The following is a 21,775-nucleotide window of genomic DNA, read 5'->3' on the forward strand; positions in this document are numbered from 1 at the left end:
CTGAAAATCACGATGTTCCATCACTATCCTAGGATATGGAGTGCATGGAATTTGTTCCGAAGATTCTAGAAAAGCAAACAGTTGATGCTTCAATAGAGAATTACACTCCAGAGAGCTCTTCGAAGTCAACTCGAAAATGAAAAGTGGAAAAACAAAAAAAATTATTTTCTCCTGAACAGGACCAGATATCTGGAATTTTGGTATGGAAATATAGGTTTTCGAATACGCTGAATCTATTGCGAGCATTTTCGAAAGCCTATCTCCCTTCGTTTAGATTTTCATTTTGGAAATGGCATTTTTCAAAAATTACAATTTTCAATCTGCGATATCTCCTGTTATATTCGTCTGATCCAATTGGGATTTCCGGTTATATAATCAGCGTTGCCTAGGCTTCCACCCGAGCACAAAAACTCGATTTCGAAAATCTCGATTTTTTGGGTCAAAAATGAGCAAGGGGTTAGACCCCCCAAAAATGACCTATTTTCTACTCTGTCTGAAAATCACGATGTTCCATCACTATCCTAGTATATGGAGTGCATGGAATTTGTTCTGAAGATTCTAGAAAAGCAAACAGTTGATGCTTCAATAGAGAATTACACTCCAGAGAGCTCTTCGAAGTCAACTCGAAAATGAAAAGTGGAAAAACAAAAAAAATTATTTTCTCCTGAACAGGAGCAGATATCTGAAATTTTGGTATGGAAATATAGGTTTTCGAATACGCTGAATCTATTGCGAGCATTTTCGAAAGCCTATCTCCCTTCGTTTAGATTTTCATTTTGGAAATGGCATTTTTCAAAAATTACAATTTTCAATCTGCGATATCTCCTGTTATATTCGTCTGATCCAATTGGGATTTCCGGTTATATAATCAGCGTTGCCTAGGCTTCCACCCGAGCACAAAAACTCGATTTCGAAAATCTCGATTCATTGGGTCAAAAATGAGCAAGGGGTTAGACCCCCCAAAAATGACCTATTTTCTACTCTGTCTGAAAATCACGATGTTCCATCACTATCCTAGTATATGGAGTGCATGGAATTTGTTCTGAAGATTCTAGAAAAGCAAACAGTTGATGCTTCAATAGAGAATTACACTCCAGAGAGCTCTTCGAAGTCAACTCGAAAATGAAAAGTGGAAAAACAAAAAACATAATTTTCTCCTGAACAGGGCCAGATATTTGAAATTTTGGTATGGAAATATAGGTTTTCGAATACGCTGAATCTATTGCGAGCATTTTCGAAAGCCTATCTCCCTTCGTTTAGATTTTCATTTTGGAAATGGCATTTTTCAAAAATTACAATTTTCAATCTGCGATATCTCCTGTTATATTCGTCTGATCCAATTGGGATTTCCGGTTATATAATCAGCGTTGCCTAGGCTTCCACCCGAGCACGAAAACTCGATTTCGAAAATCTCGATTTTTTGGGTCAAAAATGAGCAAGGGGTTAGACCCCCTAAAAATGACCTATTTTCTACTCTGTCTGAAAATCACGATGTTCCATCACTATCTTAGGATATGGAGTGCATGGAATTTGTTCCGAAGATTCTAGAAAAGCAAACAGTTGATGCTTCAATAGAGAATTACACTCCAGGGAGCTCTTCGAAGTCAACTCGAAAATGGAATGTGGAAAAACAAAAAAAATCATTTTCTCCTGAACAGGACCAGATATCTGAAATTTTGGTATGGAAATATAGGTTTTCGTACACGCTGAATCTATTGCGAGCATTTTCGAAAGCCTATCTCCCTTCGTTTAGATTTTCATCTTGGAAATGGTATTTTTCAAAAATTGCAATTTTCAATCTGCGATATCTCCTGTTATATTCGTCTGATCCAATTGGGATTTCCGGTTATAAAATCAGCGTTGCCTAGGCTTCCACCCGAGCACAAAAACTCGATTTCGAAAATCTCGATTTTTTGGGTCAAAAATGAGCAAGGGGTTAGACCCGCCTAAAATGACCTATTTTTTACTCTGTCTGAAAATCAAGATGTTCCATCACTATCCTAGGATATGGAGTGCATAGAATTTGTTCTGAAGATTCTGAAAAACGAAACAGTCGATGCTTCAATGCAGAATTACACTCCAGAGAGCTCGTCGAAGTCAACTCGAAAATGAAAAGTGGAAAAACAAAAAAAATTATTTTCTCCTGAACAGGACCAGATATGTGAAATTTTGGTATGGAAATATAGGTTTTCGAACACGCTGAATCTATTGCGAGCATTTTTGAGAGCCTATCTCCCTTCGTTTAGATTTTCATCTTGGAAATGGTATTTTTCAAAAATTGCAATTTTCAATCTGCGATATCTCCTGTTATATTCGTCTGATCCAATTGGGATTTCCGGTTATAAAATCAGCGTTGCCTAGGTTTCCACCCGAGCACAAAAACTCGATTTCGAAAATCTCGATTTTTTGGGTCAAAAATGAGCAAGGGGTTAGACCCGCCTAAAATGACCTATTTTTTACTCTGTCTGAAAATCAAGATGTTCCATCACTATCCTAGGATATGGAGTGCATAGAATTTGTTCTGAAGATTCTGAAAAACGAAACAGTCGATGCTTCAATGCAGAATTACACTCCAGAGAGCTCGTCGAAGTCAACTCGAAAATGAAAAGTGGAAAAACAAAAATAATTATTTTCTCCTAAACAGGGCCAGATATTTGTAATTTTGGTATGGAAATATAGGTTTTCGAAGACGCTGAATCTAGGTATTGCGAGCATTTTCGAAAGGCTATCTTTCTTCGATTAAATTTTCATTATGGAAATGGCATTTTTCAATAAATGCAAATTTCAATCTGCGATATCTCCTGTTATATTTGTCTGATCCAATTGGGAATTCCCAAATAGTTGGGTTCAGTTAAACCTTCCTGAAGAACGAACGGTTGAGCCGAGAGGAGTGAACTTCTCAGATTTATAACTAGAAGAACTACTTAATCAGAATATGTATCACAGTGAGATCTACTATATTTATCCTGAAAGAAAAACCACTCGAAAACTGACCTTCGAAAAATTCCCAAAAAGTTGGGATCAGTGGAAACTTCCTCAAGACCGAACGGTTGCGTCATGTGGATGAACTGTCGAAATTTATCACTGGAAAGGTCGCTCTTTTAGTTTTTAGTACGTATCATGTTTAAATCTACTATGATTTTTCCATTGCCACACGTTTCCATATACATGGTGTCTCAAGGATCAAAGGGAATAAATTTGGATACATTTTCAGCACTTCAAAATTAAAAATTTCCCACTACGATTTATCAATATAACTGAAATAATTACAACCTTCTTAGCTTTTTATACATTTGAAAGAATAAAAAACATAATATCTCTATAGATTCAAGATTCAAGTCTTCAACGTATGAAAATTATGAATTTATTATGAATTTTTCCAATCGGCTCAGATTGTTCGGATTCTAGTAACCTTCAAAATTCCACAGCCTACTTGAGGACCAATTTTTTGGAACGCACATTGAGAGCGAAGTAAGGACCATTTTTATTCTTCCTTAAGTCCAAATTCAATCTTTTGGACGGTTCCATAATTTTGGTTTAGTTTATCTGAATGGATTATTTGATATAGTCCAGCTTTTACATCTTCCCAAAAATAGAGAATGCCATTGCAATTGTGCAGCAGAAAATAATCATCTGCCTGAACGAAGCAGCGCTACATTCGAAATGCATCTCTCGTTTCAGTCATTTCCCAACCCATTTTGTTCAATTTTCACGCTAGATGTGAACAGTACCCGCCACATTGGATAATTTTAATTAGGCTAATGGCGTGTCGCGGAACACGAGGATTTAGGTAAGTATACCAAAAGGTGCATTAGCAGCCGAAGATGAAAGACGTGGCGACGAAACTTGGATGCTTTGAAAGGGGAAAGCACTACTCTGTCAGGAACAGACGTCGACGTATTTAAGCTATCAGTGGCTCGATGTTGCGGTTTCAATAGCTGACGAGAGTCGCAATGGAAAGAAATGTAACGGAGGCCAGGAGAGAGGGGCTGCGAGTGGTGCAAATTAAAATTTCACACGATGGCGGAGATGGAAATGCTTTCAGGGTTTCTGGCATCTGGTCCTACCTTTTACGTGCTTCACGTTTGACTCTGCACCATCAACGGGGTTGATGACTGGCATAGATGCGACCCAAAATTAACGCAAGAATTGAATAATAATAGTACGAAGAGTCGGGGTTAGTTAAATTAGTGCGCTACACTATACAAAAACTCTCTTTCATTGAAAATGGAGTACAAAATACTTCAGGTACTGTGCACCATTCCGTGCCTGGATGAATGAAAAAAAAGGTGGACAATCATGGACCTACGTTGGACCATCTATCCTGAAATTTTGGTTTCAAAATTCGCATTTGAGGTTCCAGCTTTACACTTTCCGAAAGTTTCAAAGATTGATGTCTATGGTTCTGTGGGTGGACAAATAAAAAAATTGAGTGAACAAAAGTGGACAAACGATACCGTTCGGTCTTGAGAATTTATAACTGAATCCATCTTTTTCAGGATTTTTCGAAGGTCAGCTTGCGAGTCGTTTTTCTCAAAACAAAACCAACCGCTGATGGAAATGTGATACATATTCTGAAAGAACAACTCTTCTAATAATAAATCATAGAATTTCATTCATCTCGGCGCAACCGTTCGGTCTAAACGAATTTTTAACTGAACCCATATTTTTCAGGATTTTTCGAAGGTCAGCTTGAAAGTCGTTTATCTCCAAGTAAAAGTAACCGTAGATGTAAATGTGATACATATTTTGAAAGAGCAATTCTTCTAGTAATAAATCTGAGAATTTTATCCATCTCGGCGCAACTGTTCGGTCTTGACGAATTTTTAACTGAATCCATCTTTTTCAGGATTTTTCGAAGGTCAGCTTGCGAGTCGTTTATCTCAAAACAAAACCAACCGCAGATGGAAATGTGATACATATTCTGAAAAACCAACTCTTCTAATAATAAATCTGAGAATTTCATCCATCTCGGCGTAACCGTTCGGTCTTAACGAATTTTTAACTGAACCCAGTTTTTGCAGGATTTTTCTAAGGTCAGCATCTTGACGAGTCGTTTATCTCTCAGTAAAAGTAACCGCAGATGTAAATGTGATACATATTCTGAAAGAGCAATTCTTCTAGTTATAAATCTGAGAATTTCATCCATCTCGGCGCAACCGTTCGGTCTTGACGAATTTTTAACTGAACACCACTTCACTATCGGCACTGATCGACAGGAAGCGACACTCTTTTGTGGTGATAAATGGCGTATATTATAACTTGATATCATCATTCTTGATATTTAGATTTAGAGAAGGTATAAATTTTGTAATTTAAATGTTCGTAACACTTTTCTTCTAATTTGTAGCCAAGACTCCAAAGAAAACTGAAATAATCTTTTCTCATTAGGTTTGCGAAAAAGAGAATTGAAATATCTGAAGGGCAGAAAATATCTAGACGCATTATGCGTGTACTTCTGGGCCACCACACCAGTTTTAATCTCCATCCTTACCTTCGGGACTTACGTTCAGATGGGAAATAAGCTCACTGCCGCCACAGTTTTCACTGGAATTGCATTATTGAATATGCTCATTAGTCCTTTGAACGCCTTTCCTTGGGTTCTGAATGGATTAACGGAGGCTTGGGTATCCATGAAGAGAATCCAAAAACTTTTGAACGTACGTATACGCATCATTCCGTTCTGTCAAATCCTTCGAATGAGATTATCTAAAATACCCTCTCCATAAATTGGGTGTTTGTCAATTAATGCGAAAGATTTTTAGGTGCGATCCATCAGCTTAAAAAAATGTTGATCTTTCATACAATTATGTATCCATTATTATTTTCTAAAAATATCTCTTTCTCAACTTCGCTGAAGATTCAGCCTGTTATAACTTTCGCATTAATTCAATTGATTCTGTTTTTTAACATGATTCGTTTTGTAGTTGACTGAAGTGGACCTGAAAGATTTCTATGATGAAAAAATTATGGAAGAAAATAGACATTGCGATATAGTACTGCAGAGTGGTTCGTTTAACTGGGGAAAGTCCTTGACTTCTGAGGAAATTGATCAATTGCATTCCAAAGCTGAGCGGAAGTCGTTGAAGGGAAAGGGTAGAGGAAAGGGAAAACTCTCTGAGTCTTCAGAAGAACAGCCAGAAGTGGAACCGCGATTGTTTGAGTTGCATGATATCAGCATAAAAATAAAAAAGGTAAAAGTTAAGAAATACATAATGAATAAATCTAGAACCGTAGATTTGGTGCCAATGAATCTAATACATTTTCGCCTCAATTTACAGGGAGAATTTATAGGAGTTATGGGAACCGTAGGCTGCGGAAAGTCCTCTTTTCTTTCTGCAATACTTGGCGAACTTAACATGACTGAGGGAGACATAGCAATCAGTCAAGTTGATGGAGGTAACTTTGAACTCAGTTGTGATCTGTTTTTAGATATTTATTTTTAGTAGCACAGTACAGTATACAGGGTTTTTCACGAGTAAACTCACCCCATATGGTTATTTAAGTAGATTCCGATATAAGTATAGAGTGTTTTCTTGATTTTCTGAAATTTTTGGAATGGTTCTTCCCAAGCGTATTCAAATACATGGTCAGTTCTATTCAGTGAAACTGAATCAGTCCAAAAAATAAATATGATTCTGTGATAGAGAAACTTCAAAGTAGGACAGCAGAACTTCTATCGATTTTTCAATTCATGAATCATGAATCAGCGAATGAATTCTCATAGAGACTGAAACATATATACGCAAACTTCAGACCGATTATGGGGTTATTCCTCCTCATCAGTATAGTGCAGTGTGAAGTGTGATATATCTCAGTCTGAGATTCATCATTAAGATTACTTTGTGATACATATCTTCACAGTTCTCTAATCATAATCAGTATTTTTTCCGAATATTCCGTATTATTTACTTTTTTCTCATCTTTTTTGAGGTTTCTTTTCGTTTTTTAACTAGTTTCACCATTTTTTTATGGCACTGAATGGTTTCATTCGTTTCATTCATTTAATTTTCAGTTATTCAATCATGTTCGTTTATTTCAGTTATTCATTTGATGTTGACTGTTTATATTTATATTGTAATAAAAGTATATCTAAAAGGCAGCTATATATTCAGATATACGAACCAACACCTTTTGATTCAAATGTTAAAAAATAATACGATCTGAATAGAAGTAGTTAAACACCGTTAATGAGGTTGCCGAAAGAATGACCGTCTCATAGATAAAGAGTATATGCTGACCATGGCTTATTTATTTAGAAACAAAAATTTGTTTTGCGTTTGGGCCCCCAATTAGGTTAGCTTAGGTTAGGTTGATCCGCCACTGCTCTAGGGGGACCAACACCTAATTTGATACATCAAGAGATATCCTAATCTGTTAAATACGACAGTTAGTAGGAGACAAATGATGCCAATACTTCTTTTACTTCTTTTAACCTGCGTTTTTATCCCCCAAAAAATTCTGCATGATCTTTTTTCCCCTTCGACGAATTACAATCATAGCTAAGTGAACGAAATCCTTCGAATAAGATTAATGCGTCTGCCTTCCTCAGGTTTCGGATTCGTTTCCCAGCAGCCCTGGCTACAGAGAGGGACGATAAGGGACAACATATTGTTCGGAAAAACGTTCGACGAGCAGCGGTATAAATCTGTGCTCTTCGCTTGCGGACTTGCCGACGATATTTATTCGCTTCCTGCTGCAGATCTGACAGGTGGGTATGGTTTTACTCGTCCCAATTCATTCTAACCTTGTTTTGCAAGAGGATCGGGTAATATTCAGGCTGGTTTCGAAGGTGCAGTCGCCTTTGACAGGAGGCTGAGCTTAAATGCTTCCTTTTCACCGAAAAACTGTTCCTAATGGCGTTGTAGCTACCATTTCTAATTCTGATGAATATTGGCAAAAAACCATAACTACCATAAGAGTAATTTTGCCTAACATTGCATGAATTGACCCCTAGCTCTATTCGACCAGCCTGAAACTCCTCAGGGCTCTATTGGCATTGTCATAAAATGTAACTTGACTTGGCTTAATGAAAATTCGATATTCAATTACATAGAACCATTTGATCTTATTGGAAACGAAATACATACTGAAGATAAAATCTTGAACTTCTCACGAAATCAATATCCTAACTTTTGACGAGCACTTTATGTTCAAGAAGCTTAGAAAGCGCCGCCCGAGATATATAAAAGTGGACATTCGTATTTCTCATATTTTCGCGACATGGACGATTTTCCAGAGCTCAATCCTAAGTAAGATAACGTAACTTTTTTGATGACAGGCATCGGCGACAGCGGAACGACGTTGTCTGGAGGCCAGAAGGCCAGGATCGCCTTAGCAAGGGCGGTGTATCAAGACAAATCGGTTTATCTCTTGGACGACGTGCTGTCGGCCGTGGACGTTAAAGTGGCAAGGCACATATTCCAGCATTGCATCATGAAGATGCTGAAGGATAAGACCCGCATACTGTGTACCCATCTAGTCGACTATCTGGTATACGCGGATAGGATCATCCTAATGGAGAACGGTGCGGTGAAGCTTCAAGGTAAGTCGGAAAAATGCAGATTCGATTCGTTTTTGAATGAATGTAGGTAAAATGAATTGAGCTGTAGACCTCAATTGATTCTAGCAGAAGCGCCAAAATTACTCTTTATTTCGATTGAACACTTATCAACAATCAGCTATCAGCTCAGAACATTTTTACAGCTGCTAATGGAAAATACATGCATGTAAACTCACATACAGCCAAAACCAAAGTTTATGAAGTTTGTAACGTGGTTTCCTCGTAGAAAACTTATCTCGAGCGCCAGCTATTCTTTTCGCTAGGTATGAAATATGAGCGAATCGATCAGCAAACATACATTCGGGAAATTCGATCCGATCACGAGCACTTTACAAAGTTTATACCGGGTACAGTGAAAAATCAACTACTATATATACTAAGGATGACCTCGCGAAGTGAAATGACATGCTATACGGTATCGGGATGTAATAAATTGTATGTCTCCAGTAATGAAAGAAACACAACCAGACTTTTATTCGCTTCCCCAAGGGCTACGCTCCATGACTAATAGCGAAGAAAAGGTCTATTTTTAGCGCAACTACGGGATTTCACTGACGACGAGCGGTATCTCTTATTCTCTACCCCAAGGGCTTACGCACCATGACTGATAGAAAAGGAGAGATTTCGATTTCAACACTTATGACGCGAAACGCGAACAGGGGGGTTGACGATACTTTCTCTTCACTACCCCAAGGGCTTACGCACCATGACTGATAGCGAAGGGAAAAGTCAGACTCGCGAAACAGGGTAAAGTACGATAAAAGGTAACAGAAAGCGATACAGTACAGCAGTGTCAAAGAAGTAACCGGTGTAGGTCTAATAAAGAAACTGAACGGTAAAGACGGGGACCTACCTCCTTTATTTCAGGCACTCGCGGAAAACAAACGAAAACTAAAAATTAATTCCTAAGAGCACTAACTTCGTAACACAAAATTTATTCTAAATTCGCTGATCGGCTCGTCGGGCACACAATCGCAGAGACAAGAGAAAAGAGAGTAAAGAGCGTCAAGTGACAAAAAAGAAACTAAAGAGTAAAAGAGGCCGACGCGGGGGAAAATCTGCTTTTATAGTCAAATCCCCCACCCGTTAAAAATCTTAAAATTCAGAATGCGACAAGAGTGAAAAACGTCGTCAGCTCCGGTTTATCGCATATCAACATCAGAAAAACGTCAAAATCTTCAACGGCATGCAAGAAAAACAACGTTAAACACAGATATACGGTTTTTTACATTTACTCTGCCAATCGGAATGAATGTACTGAATATTTGAGAATTAAATATTTTCAAAGGCGGAAATGTGAAATGAAAGGAATGCACTAAAATGAACTCCAATTTTCTCAGAAAACTGGAATTCATTACAAGTTAATCTCATTGTTTGGCCAAAACAAACGTTTGAAACGAATCGCTAGTGCATCGGAAACGTAGCATAGTGTTGACAACACAAACTATAAGAAATTGCTCGGTTTTGTGCCAATCCCTAAGTGGTTATAGAAGGTCCCACAGCGGAGAGCGTTTTCCCTTTTTCTGTATCGACTTCCCTATGTTTCAGGAAAATCTATGCACGTCCTCAGGAATTTCGACAGCAATCTACCCCTGGACCTGGAACTGAGCGACGATTCCCAGTCAACATCCACCCTAGAAAATTCCCTACTTTCAAGTGTAAGAATGGAGAGCAAGTCAGAAGACACCGACAGCGTACTCCTGAACGAGAGAAGCCAGAGGGGAAGCTTGGAATTCGGAGTGTTGAGATCCTATCTGGCAGCTGTCGGCTGGCTCTTGGTCTTGGCGATATTACTTTCCATCGTCCTAATGCAGACTTCCAGGAACATGACAGATTTGTGGTTATCGCAGTGGGTTACGGCGACGCACAGTGAGAATAACAGTACGAATTATTCGGGGAACTTGTTGATGTATCAAGTTTATCTGAGTGAGGAACCTAATTTCGCGACCATCGATTTTTATCTGAAGGTTTATGTGGCTTTGGCTGTTTTCAATAGCGTCTTCACGTTACTGAGGGCGTTCCTTTTCGCGTACGGTGGAATTGTTGCGGCTAGAAGGATTCATCAGATGCTTCTTGTATCGGTAATGAGGGTGAGTTTTTCTTTTTCAATTGATTCTTTACTCACTATGCTCATATATCATCATAGGTCACTGAAGGAGGTTTTATCGAATGTTGAATACAAAAAATCAACAAATTTCTTTATTTATGTCGCCCACAACAATATGTGAGATTGTTGGAGTTTTGTCATTTTTTTTCAGGCTCAATCAACATTCTTCGATGTCTCTCCGGTCGGACGAATTCTGAATAGGTTTTCAAGTGATACCTACACCATCGATGATTCTCTACCATTCATCATGAATATTCTTCTTGCCCAGTTTTTCGGACTCATGGGTAAGATTATCTGTACCTTTGGAGTATGTGCTGAACGAATTACTATATTTGCAGGTACTGTGATAATAACCATTTACGGCCTGCCTTGGATATGTTTGATCTTGTTCCCGTTGGTTCCTGTATACCACTGGTTGCAGTATAGTTACAGGAGAACTTCCAGGGAATTGAAGAGGATATCTAGCTCAACGATGTCTCCCCTATATAGTCACTTCAATGAAACTCTTCAGGGTAGGGACATCTGTCAATATAACGACTATTTCATCAGCAAGGACGCGGCATATAGATAATATATAGACTAATAATTTTTAGTCTATGGTATAGAGCAACATACACAGTTGCGGCACGTTATCGTCAAAGAGTAGCCAGAAGGAAAAACACACATTTTTAACCATAACTGAGAAAGGCGCAGGACATGATATCTTGAAGAGAAGCGATTTCTGTTAATCAAATTATTCCGTATACGAAAGAAACTCCTTATCGTCATCCAACTCGTTATCCTTATTCCTTCCTTCAAGCAACTGACACAAAGGAACTGTGATGTTCAGTTAACCGTGTGAATTGAAGACCGCAGAAATAAGTAGACCGTACATTTTGAGGGTGTTTTCATTCGAACGATTCTTTTTATTCCCCGAATAGGACGGGATAATTACGTAACCGAATAAAGGGTTTCTTATCCTTCCCAAAAAATACGAGATGAATGTTTCATGAGTCCTTCTGATTATTCCTTCACTCTTCTACGAATAGTCACCATTTGTTGGGAGAGAAAGAATATCAGGGAGTTAAATTGGATGAAACGGTAACTCTTCAATCAAGATCCTTTGATACATCATCCTACCCTGTTCTTAAATTCTGCGCTGGAGTAAAATGTAACACCCCAGCACGCCTAAAATTTTTTTGAATAAAATATCCTTCTTTTTAGCAACATGTTAAAAACGTGAATTTCTGAAGTTTAAGTCTACGCAATATACAGGGTATCCCGCAACCAGTCATCCATTGTTCACTGGGATAATCTCATTGACCTATCTCATTGACTCAAAAACGAAAATAATAAGTCGACTGTTTTAAGGATACTGTGATTGAACTGCTCAGAATACAGGACTTTTGAACGGGTTTTTCTGTTTCGATTAGATTGTACAGGTGCTCAGCACTAAGAGCTCATACGATCATAAATAGAGAAGATAAAAATTTCACACTAACAATTCATTTTAACCTTCAGGGCTGTCCACAATCAGGGCGATGCGAGCCAGCAGGAGGTTCAAGAAAGGGAACGAAGAGAATTTGGAAGAAAACATCAAGGCTCAATTTTCTAGTCAGGCGGCAGCTAGATGGCTCGGGCTAAGACTTCAATTTATCGGGGTGGCCATGGTGACTGGCGTAAGCTTCATTGCCGTTATCCAGCACCATTACGATGTGGCTGATCCCGGTGAGTGAGCCGTTTAGTTTTGTCGTCTTTTTTGTTTTTCAGGGATTTTCGTTGGCATTCAATCGTGATGTAGGAAACAATGGAAAAGAAATGGGTATTTCGCGGGAAAATTCTGTTGTAATGGGAGTATCTTGGGTTAGCGATATTCATTTTTGCTGATAAAGCTTGAACATTTGTAATGTGTGTGAAGTTGGTCCAGGACTTTTCGATTTTTGGAAAAAAAAAATTTGTTCTGAATTGTGCTAGGTTTGTGCTACTTTGTGCCATTGAATTTTTTTTCAATAATGAAAAGATCCTCAAGATATTCCACAAAATGTATGAAATAGGCTAGCCCAGCCCTTCTGGAAAAAATGGGCTTTTAACCCTGAAAAATTTTGTGCTATGTGCTATGTACTGAAGCACTGAGTTGAGCCGAACGAATTTTTGCGAAATTTCGTCTTATGTTCCAGAAAATCGAAAATGAAGAAAAAAGTTAGCCCAGCACTTTTGCTTTTTGTTTCTAAAAATGAGTGGAATAATTTGTGCTACATTTGTGATGACTTGTGCCGTAAATATTTTCTCGAAAATCAGTCGAATTTTCTGGGAAATCGAGAATTTGAGAAAAAAGCTAGAAAATCTAGCACTTTCGTTTTTCAACTTGTGCCGTTGAAATTTTCACGCAAATTTCTCGAAAAATAAAGAGTTAGCCCAGCAGTTTCGTGTTTTTTTGTTGAAAACTTTTTATATAGTTGTGCTACATTTGTGCTGACTTGTGCCGTTGAGATTTTCAAAAAAAGCTTTTATTTTTTTTCGTTTGGTGGATATTAGAAAAAGTCAGTAGATCATCAATAGACAACTAGCCTTATATTCATACCGTTAAGGGTGGCAACCCTCCATGCACAACAAACGACCCTGATTTTCAAACAATATACTGATTTTTCCTAATATCCACCATTTGGAGAAAAATTTGGGAGCTTTTCCTGTAAATCTATAGGAACAAGTCGGCACAAATGAAGCACAAGTATATAAAAAATTTTCAACAAAAAACACGAAAGTGCTCGGCTAACTTCTTTTCAAAATCTTGATTTTTCGACAAACTTGAAAAACTTTCGTGAAAATTTCAACGGCAAATTTTTTTCCATATGTTCTTGATAAGTGCTGGGCTAGCTTTCTCTTTAATTCTGCGATTACCCGGAAAATTCGACGAATTTTCGAGAAAATATTCTCGGCACAAGTCAGTACAAATGTAGCACAAATTATTCTGCTGATTTATAGGAACAAAAAACAAATGTGCTGGGCTAACTTTTTTCTTTTGGCCCATTCCATACATTTAGTGGAATATTTTGGGAATCGTATGGAGTTGAAAAACCTCCATGGCACAAAGCAGCACAAAGCTAGCACAATTCAGCACAACAATTTTTTTTCGAAAATCGAAAAGTGATGGTCCAACTTTACACACATACAGTTGTAGTTGTGTACTCTTATCGAAAAATTCGGAAACCCAAGTCAATTATAGTGTGGGACTGTTCAACAGGCAATTGTTAAAATAGGATATAACTACAAGAACTTGGGGTGCCCATAAACCTTCATTGAATACTCAGGACTTCGAGGTCAACAATTGATTGTTTCGCAAGAATTGTACGCTTTGTTTATTTTCAATGTCAGAGAATTGAGAGGAGCCTACACCGTTATAGTGGTCAGTTCAAAAAGAGAAATGAATATCTTACGTCAGAAACCATTAATTTATATGGGGTTTTCATTATAATTCAATTGAATCAGTTGGTCACTTCGGAAAGTCGGAAATTTTTTTATTCATGCAACGGAAAAAGAATAAAAATATTTTTTCATTGAAGAACAAATATACCTGATTGTTATCAATTTTCCGAGGTGCACATATCTCTTCTATCAATTTCCACATGAAGAAATGTTTCGAAAAGTCTTGCCATTGGCTACAATTCGTATCCTGGTGAAATTGAAAAAAGACGTTCGTTAAGTACTGCCATCTTTTCTACGAAAGTGGAAGCTATTGTAATATCCGTAACTTTGACTTATCGTTCAAGTGTTCCGGCAACAACCCACATTCTGGTAGTCTTTCCCTCTTTACTCCTTATACAGATTGCAAGAAAGTCCTGTGGTATAAACTCCTCTTAATCCAGAATAAATTTCACATTTCATATCATACAATCTTTCCATGCTTTCTCTCCTCAAAAAAAACTAGATATAGCCAGACTCAAGATGGAATTCAGATGAGGGTGAACTCATCCTCGATGCGGAAACATACCCTACCGCAGGAGTCATTGAAGCTTTTCTGTAACGCTTTCTTCATTCTTTGTTACAGGGTTAATTGGATTGGCGGTGTCGTACGCACTTTCTGTGACAGGCTCCCTTGGCGGAGTGATCAACGCCTTCACGGAAACGGAGAGGGAGATGATAGCGGTGGAGCGTGTTAATCAATATGTCACTCAAGTGCCGCCCGAGACGACACACCACTCGTGCGAACCGCCCTTTGGCTGGCCGAATCAAGGAGTCATACACTTCGATAAAGTCGTCCTGAGATATAGGTAAATTGATGAGAAGTGCAGCGGTTTATTTGCGGTTTCCCTTCCATCGAAAACACTTGGAGATTGTTATATCGAAATGTGAATCTTCGGAATCTAATACGAACAAAATTTAAGCCTCAGCTCAAATTTTAATCTTGTACAGGAGGTTCTAAATTCGACGTCCTGTGAGGGAGAGTATTAGGAAACTAGAAGAGTTAGAGGAAAAGATGTATAAAAAAATCGCCAGGTGTACATACTCGAGCGTGTCAGATTAAGATACTGTAGATGCGTGTCTCGGATAATAAATTCATGTTAGTCTGACAGTTTACGTGGTGGGGCTGGCGGTACGGAAGAGTTGAAAATGGTGAAAAAAAACTTCTCGAGCGTGTCAGATTTTTATACAGATCTTGAATCTGGGTGTTTCAGACTTGTTGACCCATTCATCTGACAATAATTAGGGGGGGATTTTCTTACTCTGACAGTTTGAAGATGATAACAAGACATTTTTTCAAAATATCTCCCTTCCTGTACCTTTAAATGTTTCTGTATTCATTATGAAAGTTGTAGGTAATAAAATTCTATACAACTTTTGTCTGAAGCAATTTAACAAATTCTTCACCGTTTTCAAGTTAGAGGACGATGAGGGCGAGGAGCTTAGCCACACAAGCGAAAGGCCAACGTCTATGTAGGAACCCAGTCTAATGTACATTTATCACCATGTATCTCAAAAACGTTCAACCGTAGATAAAATTTCTTTGGACAAAATTTGTAGAAAATGTTATGCCCTACAACTTTTATGATGAATGCGAAAATAGTTTGAAGCCCAGGAGACGAGATAATAAGAAAAAACTGATTTTTGCGACCTTTATGGCCAATTTTCATTGTTTCGGCTTGCTGAAACTGTCAGATTAAATTTTTTCCTTTATTCTTGAATCATAAGCTTCAATATAAGAAAAAAAGCCACCTCCTCAGGAATGTACACGTGACTGTTTTTTGCAAATTTATAGCAATATATGTATCTTAATCTGAGTCGCACGAGTATGTACAATGATCTTTTCTTTTTTAAATACTATTCTGACAGGTTGTCCTAGACATTTCCCCCTATATACAGGTCTAATTTTTAGTAGAGGTACTCTACAGGGTCCAAGGTATCTCCCCTTATATTTCCGATACGCTCGAGTAAATTCCGAATTTTCCTCTTGGGCTCCCCAACTACTAGAAAGAAACTATCAGAAATGTGATATGGAGATACATTATGAGAGTCGGGCTGCGATGAAAGCACTGAGGCGAAGAAAACTCAACGTTTTGGGCAAGAACAACAAGTCCTTCTTGGTCTGGGTGCCCAGTAACTCGAGAATCAGAGGAAATAAAGAGACCAAGGAAAGGTGCTGAAACTCCTTTCAATGGACAAGAAACTTTCTGCGATGTAGGTAAATGTACCTACAGAAAAGAGTTTCATTAGAACTCCAGAATTTGAGGGCGAGCTCTACAGCTCTACAGCTCGTAGTCTACACTAGGTGATGACTAGGACAGCTTTGATGGCTATCAGAAGAGATCTTTATGTTGCAGTTCAATGAAACCTATTTCAATTAAATCTACAATCTACGTGGTCGTGCCAGAAGAGCTCTGGACGAGTAGGAAGGAGTCCCTACGACAGAAAGAGCTATCTGTAGATCCTTCTGGATACACTTATTTTCTCAATTACTGTGACGATTATTTATATTGTTGTATGACGAACTATTATGCTTAAAGTACTTGAAACAAAAAATATTATTCCTACATTAGGCATAGACGTTGTGAAAATTAAACCAGCTCGAAGATTTTCCTATGTTTGAAAATGTGCCATAACAAGGAAAATGCAATGTAGTAGCGTATTTCAGAAGTACAAGTCTAGGAAGTAATGGAGACAAATATCTTTAGCTTGCGCAAAAAAGTTACTGAATGTTAACGACAGGAGATATCCCAACGTTGGATGACACGTCCCGGCGTCATTGTCCGCGTTTCCTTCCTATCAATTCAACATCATCAAGTTACAATCGAGCCGTCATCATAACGATCTTCCCCCCTCCCTCCCCACTTCTATTAGTCCATCACTGCAAAAATTGCGACCATACGTCCTTTCAGAGGAGCAATTCATCAAATTATCAATATAGGGACGACCTCACTCACTCAATGATAATCAAATTACAAATCACCACTTTTCTCCCGCAGGGAAAATCTTCCACCCTCCCTGAGCGGCGTGAGCTTCGAGACCAGACCCTGCGAGAAAATCGGGGTGGTTGGCAGGACTGGGGCGGGCAAGAGCTCGCTGATAGCGGGGCTGTTCCGGATGGTCGAGGTGAATTCTGGATCTATCTTTATCGATACGGTGAGGATAAGGGATGTGTCCCTCTCTTCTTTGAGGTGAGTCACAGGGAGAAGTGTTTACAGAACATGCCAAAATGTTAGAGTCCGCATCGGCATCTTCTTAATGTCATATAATGTAATTCTCAGGAATTTGGGCAATACGTTCAATTAATATAATATAATAATAAGTCTTTTAGTACATTTATTAGGAATCATTAAACAGGGTGTTTCCAAAGGTGAGACTTTTCTTTGACAGAAGGTAGAACTGATCAAATAAGTCATTCAACCAAAAATTGTCTATAAAAAATATTCAAGATGGCTGAGATACAACCCCTAGAAGTCCGACAAAATATCATTGAATTTCAAGTTCGGCACTGTGGAAGGTGACTCCGGCATCGCAAAAACGAAACAAAACATAAACATATGGCTGTACAATGAGGGTTCAGTACCAAGTTCATCGGATTATATGCATCAGGTCACTTTTGAGAGAATCGTAATTGCTGTATCGTGCAATTTAGGGTGGAAAAAAATGTAGAAAATCGAGGCAGTTTCTTGAGAGTGCTTATGTTAGTTATGTTGAAAAAGTGCTATGATGTTTCCCCATTTCATCCCATTTTTACGACGATTGTTGGAATATTCGAACAAGAAGAATGTGATGCCCACTGTGAAATAATTCGTGAATAATTCAGACGAATTTCATTGGTGAGATTTTGAAGTATTATTCTATTTTTTACACTTGCGTCGTAAGTCACTTCTGTCAGTTGGTATCGAAATGTGCCATTTCATAAAATCGTGTGAGTTACTAAAAATAATGAGAACAATTCGGCAATCCTAAGTTTCCATTTTCATTACCACGTAAATATCAAACGAGCCATTATCCTAAACACCTGAACGAAACCACATGGTCGAATCAGGAGATAAGTTTTTCCCACTGATTCGCGATTATTCAGGTCTAGGGTCGTATTAGGATCTATTTCAGTAATAATTTTCAATTTTTTGAACTTTGTTGGTCTGTAACCTGATGCATCTAGTCCGATGAACTTGGTACTGAATCATTCATTGTCTAGCCATATATTTATGTTTTGTTTCGTTTTTGCGTTGCCTTAGGATTGCCGAATTGTTCTCATTATTTTTTAGGAACTTTCACGATTTTATGAAATGGCTCATTCATTTCGATACCAACTGACAGAAGAGACTTAGGACACAAGTGTAAAAAATAGAATATTACTTCAAAATCTCACCAATAAAATCCGTCTGAATTATTCACGAATGTTTTCACAATGGGCATCACAATCTTCTTGTTCGAACATTCCAACAATCGTCGTAAAAATGGGATGAAATGGGGAAACATCATAGCACTTTTTCAACATAAACACTTTCAAGAAACTGCCTCGATTTTCTACATTTTTTTTTCACCCAAAATTGCACGATACAACAATTATGATTCTCGCAAAAGTGACCTGATGCATCTAATCTGATGAACTTGGTACTGAACCGTTCATTGTCCAGCCATATGTTTATGTTTTGTTTCGTTTTTGCGATGCCGATGTACGGAACCTTCCACAGTTCCGTACTTGAAAATCAATGAGATTTTGTCGACTTCTAGGGGTTGTATCTCAGCCATCTTGGATATTTTATTTAGATAATTTTTGGTTAAACAACTTACATATTTTGATGAGTTCTACCTTCTGTCAAAAAATAGCCTCACCTTTGAAGAAACCCTGTATTTGATGGTAAGCCATTAATAATTGTTGATCTGTGTTATCAATAGTCTACGGTATAAATGTGAATTTTTTCTCGCAGAAAATAATGAAATTCAAAGATGTCCTTCTATTCCTAATGATAATGATAGGAATTTGGGACTCACCAAAATATGGATATTTCAGCACAATGTTTTGTACACACGTTTTGAATGCTTCACGTTTTTCGTATACTAGACGAAGAGACGAAGACGAAGAGAATCGAATTGATTGAGTTAAGAAATAATTTGAAATTCATTGTCTTGAGTGGTTGAATTGTTTCAGTTGGATTAATGGATTTCAATGAAATATTGTTATTGATGTATATTTGCATCTTCTTTTCGATAAAAAATGTAGTTCGTAATGATATAAGTTTATCAAAGGCCAAATTATCAGAGTTGAATTCAGTACCTATGCTATAATCGATTCTCAATTAAAAAAAAAACGCTCAATTGGAGGAACTCTCCAACTGTAAGATTGTAAAATAATAGAACCTGTTTGGCAGTTTTTCACTCATGTTGTGAACGTATTACACGTCCCATTTACCCGAAACGACCTGAATTCGCAAACTGTATTGATATAAATTACCGTCCACTCTAGGTCAAGACTTTTCTGCATCCCCCAGGAGCCATTCCTCTTCAGCGGTACGCTCCGTGACAATTTGGACCCTCTGGGAGAATTCCGGGACAACGAAATTTGGTCCGCGTTAGGGAAGGTTAACCTAGTTGACACAATTAAAACTCTCGGCGGGCTCGAGAATGATGTAGGCAGCGGCGGCATGAATTTTTCGATGGGACAGAAGCAACTGGTGTGTCTGGCTAGGGCAGTCCTTCACAATGCCAAGGTATGTTAATATTTATTATTTTGCCGAGAATAAATTTGCCAGAATTTCAATTCATTCTTGTTGTTTACTTTCATAAGGAGTCAGTATTCACATTCACTTCTATATGTCTATGTTTTCAATGAACAACAAAAAGTGACCTGGAGGCGCCGGGCATCGATCCCGGTACCTCTCGCATGCTAAGCGAGCGCTCTACCATCTGAGCTACGCCCCCTCCGACAGTAAAAGTGAACAAGAACATATATATATATATATATCTAGAAGTTTACAGCTGTTGTAACTACAAAGAAACATTGATCTACTTTCATTTTCATAAATCGTTCCATAAATAAATGAGAGATTTGCCTAGCTCATTTCTCTTAGTTATATTTCTGACGAGGCCAACTACTCCACATTGTAATAAACACACATACATACGAAATTAGGTGTGATTACAATAAATATTGTGTTCGCGGCCTTTTGAGAGTAGATATGGTATTTCTGCCTACCAATTTTTATTTCTTTACTATGAATTCTCTCTCGATATCAAGTTAGAGAATTCTCCCGATGTTTGAAATTATTAAGCATCTGCTTCCTCAGAACCGAAACTACTGTTGCCAAATCGTAAACTAGAAACGAAGCGATTTAAATTTTAAAACCTCATATTTGAAGAATGATGCTGAATAGTTTCCGCGGTGCATTTGAAAAATTCAGGAATGAAACTCATAATTATTCAGTTTAAGCTTGCATATTCTTTGACAACCCAAATTGAGGAGAATTCCCCATTATATGAAAGATATTTAAATCGATTTTTTTTTTAATTTTTTCATTTTGAGGGATGCAAAGTTACTTTTTCTATTTGTGGAAGTGCATATTAATTCAAAAAAATCACCCTTCACCCTTCCTGGAGGGTGCAAGAAAAACTACTCAATTATATGTGAAAAGTCTCGTGAGTTAAAATAAACAAAAAATGACCTCTTTTGGCATTTTCCTGGAAAGTAGGTAGTAAATAAATAGCTGAGTAATGAATTTTGTGCGTCACCTTTGTATAAAATATTGGTATATCTGATTTCAAACTCAAAAGAAAGTAAGAAATTCAAAGTGTCTGAAGGACCACTCGATTGCTCGAGAAAAGTTGATGGACTGTCTTGAATTTTATGATAGGGCAACTGGAAATTGCTTAACGGGCGAACCAAATGAAAAGCGACAATAAAGGTACGACTTACCTATGGTGTGATGTGAAGAGACAAGCTGGCCAGCTTTATGAAGTGCATCCAAAGATGGTTTCACTCTCGAAATTATTTTAAACAGCGAGAAATACTTTACTTTATTTCGTAAAGTGTAAAAATGCGAAGAAAATCGAACACGGCGTTTTAGCGAAGTCTGCGGCGATACTGATCTGATACATGTGTTCACCACTCCTGGTCAGGAAAACTGTAGAACCTAGATGCGCGATTATGATTGAAAGACCCATACAAAAAAACAATAACTCCCAATTACCCTAAATGAACATTGGCAAAGAACCAAAAAAGGGGGAACATAGATGCACAAAACTAAATATTAATTTTAATACATACCTACATTTAAAAAAAATAAAATAATAGAAAGCGTAAAAACCTGTTCAACCTTAATATTAATGTATATAAATACGAAAAATTAAGTTTTTGAACAGTTTATTTTCAGTTTTCCATATAAGCTTTATTGGCAATCTCCCCATCAGAACTCTTCAGCAAAATATCATATATCATCGGCTACGAATTATGCATTTTATTTCAAATTCGAACTTCGTGGCAGTGGCCTCGTATATAAAGCAGTGAATCTTCTAAATGGGAAAAAGTTCGATGCTTAAAAAGTGGAACTTGTGTCTGCTTAAGGGAAGTAACACCATACCGACGTTCATATTTCACTAGGAGTTTCTTGCCGCATTAAACGCGTTCAGACAAGATGAGTTTTCAGTTATGACACAATTCTCCT

The 21,775-nt window shown here is 37.7% G+C and overlaps 2 protein-coding genes and 1 non-coding gene across 3 annotated transcripts in view; 1 reads left to right on the top strand and 2 right to left on the bottom strand.

The window, feature by feature from the left end:
- The window catches only part of LOC123309766 (coiled-coil domain-containing protein 97), a 41,479-nt gene extending 20,285 nt beyond the window's left edge, over positions 1 to 21,194 (bottom strand). The window contains exon 1 of the mRNA XM_044893019.1: positions 21,028 to 21,194. The gene's annotated coding sequence lies outside the window, so the exon portion shown is untranslated. The remainder of the gene's footprint in view (positions 1 to 21,027) is intronic.
- Positions 1 to 21,775, top strand: part of LOC123309762 (ATP-binding cassette sub-family C member 10) — a 41,593-nt gene that overhangs the window by 18,500 nt on the left and 1,318 nt on the right. The window contains exons 7-18 of the mRNA XM_044893011.1: positions 5,392 to 5,660; positions 5,928 to 6,194; positions 6,282 to 6,399; positions 7,553 to 7,711; positions 8,282 to 8,545; positions 10,112 to 10,653; positions 10,822 to 10,954; positions 11,009 to 11,182; positions 12,171 to 12,377; positions 14,695 to 14,917; positions 17,108 to 17,299; positions 19,582 to 19,825. Of these exons, the coding sequence (XP_044748946.1) occupies positions 5,392 to 5,660; positions 5,928 to 6,194; positions 6,282 to 6,399; positions 7,553 to 7,711; positions 8,282 to 8,545; positions 10,112 to 10,653; positions 10,822 to 10,954; positions 11,009 to 11,182; positions 12,171 to 12,377; positions 14,695 to 14,917; positions 17,108 to 17,299; positions 19,582 to 19,825 (2,792 nt within the window). The remainder of the gene's footprint in view (positions 1 to 5,391; positions 5,661 to 5,927; positions 6,195 to 6,281; positions 6,400 to 7,552; positions 7,712 to 8,281; positions 8,546 to 10,111; positions 10,654 to 10,821; positions 10,955 to 11,008; positions 11,183 to 12,170; positions 12,378 to 14,694; positions 14,918 to 17,107; positions 17,300 to 19,581; positions 19,826 to 21,775) is intronic.
- Positions 19,964 to 20,036, bottom strand: Trnaa-agc. The gene has a single exon. It is a non-coding gene; the product is annotated as a tRNA-Ala (tRNA).

Source organism: Coccinella septempunctata, chromosome 3 (assembly GCF_907165205.1).
Source record: "Coccinella septempunctata chromosome 3, icCocSept1.1, whole genome shotgun sequence".
NCBI lineage: Eukaryota > Metazoa > Arthropoda > Insecta > Coleoptera > Coccinellidae > Coccinella > Coccinella septempunctata.